Here is a 9,101-nt window from a genome sequence, read left to right on the forward strand (position 1 = left end):
ACCACCACCACCATCATCGTCATCATCTTCACCACCACCACCACCACTACCACCACCACCACAATCATCATCATCATCATCTTCACCACCACCACCACCACCACCATCATCATCATCATCATCATCATCATCATCATCATCAACCCAACCTTAATTTGCAGCTAGGAAATGGGAAGATGTAAAAAAAAAAAGGAAAAAGTAAAAAAAAAAGGTTAACGTTAATAAGAAAAGAAAGACTTGGAGAGAAGAGGAAAAGAAAGAATTGGAGAGAAGAGGGAGAGAGATATGGAGAGAAGAAGAAAAGAGAGAATTGGAGAGAAGAGGAAAAAAAGAGATGTGAGAGAAGAGGGAAAAAGGGACGTGGAAAGAAGAGGGAGAGAGATATAGAGAGAAGATGAAAAGAGAGAATTGGAGAGAAGAGGAAAAGAAAGACGTGGAGAGAAGAGGAAAAAAAGAGACGTGGAGAGAAGAGGAAACGAGAGAATTGGAGAGAAGAGGAAAAGAGGCGTGGAGAGAACAGGGAGAGAGATGGAGAGAAGAGGAAAAGAGAGGCGTGGAGAGAAGAGGAAAAGAGAGATATGGAGAGATAAAAAAAAAAAAAAGACGAAGGGACGAGGAAAAGAACGAGAGATAGAGAGAGAGAGAGAGAGAGAGAGAGAGAGAGATAGATAGATAGATAGATAGATAGATAGAGAGAGAGAGAGAGAGAGAGAGAGAGGAAAAGACACAGATAATAACAGACAAGCACAGAGATTAGTAAAGACAAAAGCGAAACACTAACGGATATAAAAGGAAAAAATACCTTAAAAAATAGAAAGTACATTGATTAACCCTACCAATCCACGTTATTATTATTATTATTATTATTATTATTATTATTATTAATGTTATTATTATTATTATTATTATCATTATTATTATTATTGCTACTACTACTATTATCATTATTATTACCATTATTATTATTACTACTACTACTACTAGTACTACTACTACTACTACTATTATTATTATTATTATTATTATTATTATTATTACTACTACTACTACTACTATTATTATTATTATTATTATTACTACTACTACTACTACTACTACTACTACTACTGTTACTGAACCAAACAGACGATTTTCTTCAGCTTAAGAGTCTGGTAACGAAGGGGTTTATGAAGGCCGTACCTAACCCCTCCTGTTCGAGAAGCCTCCCCTCAGCTGAATAAAATCGTCTAAAGATAAAATAAAGTTAAACTAAATGGGGAAATAAAGGGCTTAAATTAGGCACTTGGCTGAGCTTGGAAAATGGGGAAGGTTTGGAAGGAGAGAGTTGCTAGATGAGGAAATTCGAATACATACACACACCACATACGTAAACATGTACGCACAGACACACGCAGACACACACAGGAAAATATACATACATGGCACACACACACACACACACACACACACACACACACACACACACACACTCACAATAAAATCAGTCAGCAACCACCATAATTTCATACGTCGTCGGTCTGAAGGAATAAACCAGTTCGATATAATGACCATTTTTTTATTCCATTCTTATTTTATTTAATCTACTTATTCTCTTTATTTATTTTGTTTATTTATTTATTTATTCATTTATTCACTTAATTTACATATTCATTTATTCTATTTATTATATTTATTTATTATATTTATTTTATTAATTACTTTATTTATTTATTTATTTAGTTCAGGGTGGAATTTTTTTTTTCGAACGGGGGGGGGGGGAAGGTTAGGTATTGCCCTCCTCAATCCCCCCGCTAGAGTGCTTTCCTCGGCTGAATAATAATAATAATAATAATAATAATAATAATATTAATGAGGACAATAACAATCCCCCAGTTCGAAAAAACCTCAAGCTGAATAAAATTGTCTGGCTCTAGCAAGAATAAACAATGCGTATTAATAATAATAATAATAATAATAATAATAATAATAATAAATACAACAAATATAAATAAATAACAAATAAAAAAAAGCGTCATTGGATTAAGGCGATTCACCCCTTCCCTCCGATGACGCATTTTCATTTTTTGAGAGAGAGAGAGAGAGAGAGAGAGAGAGAGAGAGAGAGAGAGAGAGAGAGAGAGAGATGACACTTTTATTTTTTATTTATTTTATTTTTATTTTTTTTTTTTTAGAGAGAGAGAGAGAGAGAGAGAGAGAGAGGTATGGTGCGCATCAGACAGCCTTTATTAACAGCAGGTAACAATAATATAAATAAATCAATAAATAAATAAACAAATATATATAGATAAGTAAATGAATAGAAAAATAAAAAATAAATAAATACACGAATGAATAAAATAGAAAATTTAAAAAATAAATAGAAAAATAATAAATAAATAAACCGCAAAACTTAAATAAATATATAAATAAACTTGAATAGCCCTCAGGAGAGCGTATACCTCCGCCAAGGCCCAACATGCAGTTCCTTTTAATTCAATCAAGTCTAATCCAATATCAAACTCATAACTCTATCAGTTGTACCACCATAATTTCAAACTACCCATAACTCTTATCAATAATTTTTTAACTCACTGTAACAGCCAACAGATCCATGCAATATTCAGTGAAAATTTTACGAAAGTATCGAAAAACGCCCTATCTCGCAATGTTAAAGAAAGTGAAAAAGAATTCTTGGATTCGCACCAAAATTTATTGGAGTCTATTCTGGACCAAGGCCCATTCTTCTATCAAGTTTCGTGGAAATCCGTCCAGTAGTTTTTGTGTAATCTTGCTCACAATCCAACCAACCAACCAACAAACAAAAGGACAGGGGTGAAAACATAACCTCCTTGGCGGGGGTAATAATAATCAATAAATGAATCCAAAATTATTTAGAGATAAAAAATAGATAAACAGAAAAATAAGTAGAAAATAAACATAAATAAGTTAATAAAAAGAAAACAGAATTAATAATAAATATATCAATAAATAAATAAATAAATAAATAAATAAATAAATTCAAATAAAGTAGCAACAATAAAATAAATATATGAATAAACACATCCTGGGAGCCAATCGGTAAAAAAATCATAAATAAAAATGAAGATAATTCATTTAGCGCTGGCGAAACGCGGCATCCATCCACTCGTTACTGACTACATCCTTTTTCACGTTATCTCTCCGCCTCCACCGCCGCCGCCGCCGCTTCACTTGGGGTTTCCGACGCGCCACACGCCCACACTCACACCGACATCGTAAACAGCTCTGTGGTGGTGGTGGAGTGTGGTAGGACGTTGTGGTGGACTGTGGTGGTGGTGGTTGTGGCGTGGAGTGCGGTGGGGTGTGGTGAAATGTGGTGGTGGTGGTAGTTGTGGTGGTTGTGGAGTGCGTTGGAGTATGGTAGAACTTTACAACTGACTGTGGTGGTCGTTGTTGTGGAGTGGCGTGCTGTAGAGTGTGGTGAAATGTGGTAGGAAGTTGTGATGAGCGTGAAATAGACTTTTGTGGCGGGTGTGGGGTGTGGCGACTGTGGTAGTTGTCGTGGCAATGAGGTGTGGTGAAGTGTGGTGGTGAAGTGTGGTGAGGACTCCCAGGCAATCTCCCGTAACAGATGACATGTTGCTCCTTAGTGTGGTAGTGTATATTAGGCCCCAAAACCAAACTTACCACAAAGACCAGACCAACCAAACCCACCAAGACAAACCAGGCAAACCAAACAAATCAACCAGACCTACCAAACCTACCAAAAAGACCAAGCCAACCCAAGGGACCAAACAGACCAGACCAACCAATCCTACCAAAAAGACTAAGCCAACCAAACCTACTAAAAAGACCAAACAGACCAGACCAACCAGACCAACCAAAAAGACCAAACCAACTAAAAAGACCAAACAGACTAAACCAACCAAACACACGAAATCTGCCATACTGACTAAAGCTACCATGCACATCAAGCAGACCGACTAAGCCAAGCAAACCAAGCCAAGCAACCAAATCAACCAGTAAGCAACCCCCCACCCCCGACACCCACGTAAGGGCAGCTCCAAGAATAGTATGGATGACGAGGTAAGTTTTGACGTTCTAGTGACTTCATTTTTTTCTTATATCAACACATAAGGTAAAAATAACGTGTAATAATGAAAAAATATAATAAATAAATAAATAAATAAGCAAACTGATAAGGACGATTAAAGAAACTGCTTAGATGCGAAAATGACCATAAGCGATGAAAAAAATAAATTGATAAAAAATAACCTAAAAAAAAACTAATAAGGACGAGTTCAAAAGATGAGAAAATGTCCCTATATAATGAAAAATAGAAAAAAACTAGAATTATAAGTACGAAAAAAAAACAAGAGAAAACGACCCTAACTAATGAAAAAAATAAATTTATAAAAAATAAATCGAAAAAACTAATAATGAAGGAGAAAAACAGATTAAAAAAACGTCCCTATAATACCGAAAAAAGTAAATAAAAAACTGATAAAAAAGGGATGAAAAAAAGCTTGGAGAAAACGACCCAAAAAATGAAAAAAATAAATCGACAAAAAATAGACTAAAAAATAAAATCTGATAAGGACAAAGAAAAATTGGAAAAGACCCCAAAAAATGACATGAAAAAAGTAGTTCCAAGAAAAAAATGGAAATGAAAAAATACTTAACTCTTTGGCTTACAGTTATTCCCCAGCACTTCTTCCTGACTAGCATTTTTTTTTTTTTTTTTTGGCATGTGACATGTTAATATTGATTCTTAAGTTCTCTATAGGATTCATATCGATGTAAAGGAGATAGAAATATGACACAAGGGTAGAGTAAGGTGTAGTACTGTTTAGAGAGAGAGAGAGCACTTATCGTTGTAATATTTAGGGTAGTGTCGCTCCTCTCCGCTATCGCTCTCTCCTTCCGCTCTCTCATCCTCCTCACTCTCTCTCTCTCCCTGTTCTGAACATTAAGGTAAATTCAACAACATTATCTTTTTAAACATCCGGGCTACTTGACGTCATTCAATAGTCTATTTAGTTTCCTCATCCTTATCTAGTTTATTCCTGCTCTCAACATACGACTTTATTTTCTAGTAATGACAATGGTTAGTAAAGGCCTTTTTTAACACCTCTAGCTAGAAAAGTCTCTCCTAAGCTAAATAAAATCGTCTGGAAATAGCATGGTTCAAATACAAGAAAAAAAATCGTCCTCGTGTTGAAGGGATTAGGACAGAAAGCTGATTTGTACTTTCGATGATGATGATGATGAGTGTTTAGGTGGACATTCATTTTTTGCTGTCCAGGTTATGATGATGATGAGGAGGAGGAGAAGGAGGAAGAGGATAATAATGATGGTGCTGATAATAATAATGATGATGATGATAATGGCTGATGATGATGGTAACCCTTCTTCCCCTAGGGCAGCCAAGGATCTAGTTCCTCTCTCCGCCGCGTGATGGCACTGGCGTCGCGGGAACTGCGGTGGTCGTGTTGCTGCTGCCGCCAAGTTGACCGCCATGTGACCACAAACAGCACGATCAAGAGATGGGTGAGTGGAAAAGGCTGAAATCATAGCTCGTATTCTCGTTGGATAAGGAAGCCCCCCATCACCTCGTCCTTGGCGATTTATTTTTGGATATGGGACGGCTCAGTCAGCTAACGTGGGCGTGGGTGAGGCATTTAGAGTAGGAAACGATTAACTGACGCTAAATAAACACCGATAACAATGTATTTAGGGGACTGTAAGTAGGGCAATGTTTTAAGGGCAGTGTTAACAGGGCAATGTATTTAGGGCAATATATTTAGAGAAAAAATATTTAGGGCAATTTTTAGTGCAATGCAAATAGGGCAATATACTTAGACAATGTATTTAGTTGTCACCTTCTACCCGGAAAAAGGAGGGGAGAGGGGGGACAGGAACCGAGTGAACAGGGTATCAGAGCATGGTGCCGTAAGTTCCATGCAGGGGGGCGGGGAAACATGAAACTTTTCCAATTTGAGTCTCCTTTTTCAGCCAGCAGGGGTGCTGGAAGCGAGGGTGCTGGTGCTGGGGGCCTCAGACACGGGCAAATCCACTTTTATGAAGCAGATGAGATACGTTTTCGGAGACACCTTTCCCGTAGCAGATCGCAGACGGTGAGTGGCGGCCTGTTTAAAAATTACGCTGCGTGACTCCATTTCGTTACCGATATGCATATTACATTTTAACATTCTCTCGTATGTTATTAATATCGTTTTAATATGTATATGTATCCAGAATGGGCAATATCGAGGAACTATGAGAGGGTAATGTTGCAGGTACCATCCCCACATCCGACGTAATCTGCTGGAGAGTGTGCACAAGATGGTAACAGCAGCAGACGACTTCGGCATCCCTCTCACTACTACTGCAGCTCAGGTCAGTTCCCCTCCCCCCCATTCCGCGTGTGTGTGTGTGTGTGGGGGGGGGAAGATTCCCTATCCCCCTTATCCAAAGCTACTATAATAGGAATCAACACTATCTGATGCTATTACTGTACTGCGCTGCGCGCGCCCCTCCCCCCACACACACGCACAGAGAGAGAGAGAGAGAGAGAGAGAGATCAAAAATATTTAAAGAAGTATTCCAAATACTAAAAGAATTCAAGATATTACCAGTAGGACCCAATCTACTTTATTCACCTCATTTTTGTCATCTGGGGACGGATTCAAAGAGCTTGGGAGATGTTTATTTGGACCTGAAGGAATTAAATAAAGCCTTCATTAACTCCTTCGGTCCAAAATATGAACATAAAAAAAAAAGAAAATTACGTAAACGAGCAGAATATGTTAATGTCTCGTGCAGTGATTAGTATATATTAACTAACTGTGTATATTCGGTTCATTTTCACTTGACAAAGTTCCATAACCCCATTCTAGCCTGAGTTGAGAGCCAGGTATAGTCTGTTTGAAGGCTAAATTTGACTAGTAACCAAGGAGAGTCATTCCGGCTGATCATTCGCAACCATGACAACATTGAGATTATGAGTGTGGCCCAGTTCCGTTAGATAAAAACAAATCAGCCATAACCAACCCCCACTCAACCCTACTCAATCCTACCCAACCCTACTCAACTCCGCTCAATTTTACTCAACCCCATTCAACCTCATTCAACCCTACCCAAACCTTACTCAACCCCAACCCAACTCAAACCCTACTCAACCCCATTTAACCCCACCCAACCCCACCTATACTCCACCCCAGGAAGCAGCCGAACGATTCCGCGACATGGACTCCTTAGCACAGTACCTGGTCGAGGATGCCGAGATGGACCCGTCCCTACCAGAAGCTACGAAGGTTTTGTGGGAGGACCCGGGGTTTCAGGAGACGTACTTGAGGGGCAACGAGTACCATCTGATGACCAACGCAGACCATTTCGTTACCAGTGCAGCCAGGATTCTACAGACCGAGTATATCCCCACTGTTGATGATATACTGAGAATGAGGTGGGTGTGGATGTGGGGGCGTTGAGTGAGTGGGTGGTAGTGTGGAGAGAACGCGTGGGTGGGAGTGTGTGTTGGGGGGTGGGTACATGGGTGCGAGTGTGTGTGTGGGGGGGGGAGCGTGTGTGTGGGGGAGTGTGTGTGTGTGGGGGAGTGTGTGTGTGTGTGGGGCGTGTGTGTGAGGGGGAACGTGTGTGTGTGTGTGTGTGTGTGTGTGTGTGTGTGTGTGTGTGTGTGTGTGTGTGTGTGTGTGTGTGTGAGAGAGAGAGAGAGAGAGAGAGGACTAATCTGCTCTCTCTCCCCCCAAGATACCCAACCCGTAACTCCGTCATGTCGACCTATGACCTGGGCGAAATGCGCATGACCCTGCAGGATATGGGAGGAGAGAGGTCAGAGAGAGAGGAGTGGGTGAGGCTCCTTCATCCTCCTACAGCCATCCTATTCCTCGCATCCCTCTCTGAGTATGACCAGTGTGTGGAGGAGGCGCAGGAGGAGGAGGTAGGTAGCATGTATGAATGAATGTGTATAAGTATGAGCAGTGTGTAGAGGATGATGATGATGAGATGGATGAGGAGGAGGTATGTATATGCATGTATGAGTATGTATAATTGTGTATGTGCAGTATGTATGCATGTGTAAAAACAAGTATGATGATGATGATGATGATGATGATGATGATAAGAAGGAGGAGGAGGAGGAGGAAAAAGAAGAAGAAGAGGACTAGGAGGAGAACATGATCTTTTTTTTTTTTCACTCATATTTTTTTTTTCCTACCAAGAGCAAGAACCGCGTCGAGGAGAGCCTGGACATCTTCGAGGCCGTGTTGAGTTTCCCCTTCTTCGACAACACCCCCGTCATCCTGCTGCTGAATAAATCTGACGTTTTTTCCAGGAAGATCAGGCACCACCCTCTATCTCAGTACTTCTCTCACTACACCGGTCAGTTCAAGGGGAAAAGTGCCACTTAGAATAATTAGTTTTATAGTTTACCACCTTAAAACGAGACTACCCCCTCTCTCACTGATTTTCCCGCTTCACAAATTACTTGGTGATTATATTTGGCTCTTGGGAAACTCTTAGGTCAGAAGACCTTATAAAAAACTGTATATATTCCGACATTCATTCAGAAGCCCTTTTCTTCTTCGCTCCCTGCAGGCGAAGACGCTGACGAGGAGGCTGGTCGTAACTTCCTCGCTGGGCTGTACGAGAGGTTAGCGAAGCAGCACAGGAAACATTTTGTGGCGCGATTCACAGAGGCCACCAACACGGAGAACTTCAAAGCCATCTTCTCTTTCGTCAAAAACAACGTCAGTCGGACCATGATGTCGAGGGGCGGACTGCTTTGACTTCAGCTATACTATGGTCTGTTCTACGTTTTTCTCAGGCTGCCATCAAGCTATTTCCTCCAACTCAGTACAGACGCATCGCACTGGAGTGTCTTCGATATACGACCTGGAGAGTGTTTGATATACGACCCACGGAGTATTAGATATACGATATAGTACGATTCTCCAACCGTCATCACTACTACGGTGCTGGTTCGACCTGAATAATACCTTTTAAAAATGCTAATGGATAAAAATACAAATAACGTCCCAGAGCTGAAAGGAAGATGGACACGCGTAGCTAACGAGGGCGTGTGAAGTTGAAACAGCGTTCCGAAATTAATGTAGAATCCGAAA

General features: G+C 40.1%; 1 protein-coding gene across 1 annotated transcript; it reads left to right on the forward strand.

Moving 5' to 3' along the window:
* The first annotated feature begins 5,415 nt into the window (after positions 1 to 5,415).
* On the forward strand, positions 5,416 to 8,833 carry LOC145409279 (guanine nucleotide-binding protein subunit alpha-14-like). The gene is made up of 7 exons (XM_080279758.1): positions 5,416 to 5,508; positions 5,974 to 6,095; positions 6,258 to 6,357; positions 7,182 to 7,423; positions 7,729 to 7,918; positions 8,199 to 8,358; positions 8,575 to 8,833. The coding sequence occupies exons 1-7, from the start codon at positions 5,416 to 5,418 to the stop codon at positions 8,763 to 8,765; spliced, it is 1,098 nt and encodes a 365-aa protein (XP_080135884.1). The 3' UTR covers positions 8,766 to 8,833.
* Positions 8,834 to 9,101: the final 268 nt, after the last annotated feature.

Source organism: Coenobita brevimanus, chromosome 80, assembly GCF_032717465.1.
Source record: "Coenobita brevimanus isolate Jiangsu-jjx chromosome 80, ASM3271746v2, whole genome shotgun sequence".
NCBI lineage: Eukaryota > Metazoa > Arthropoda > Malacostraca > Decapoda > Coenobitidae > Coenobita > Coenobita brevimanus.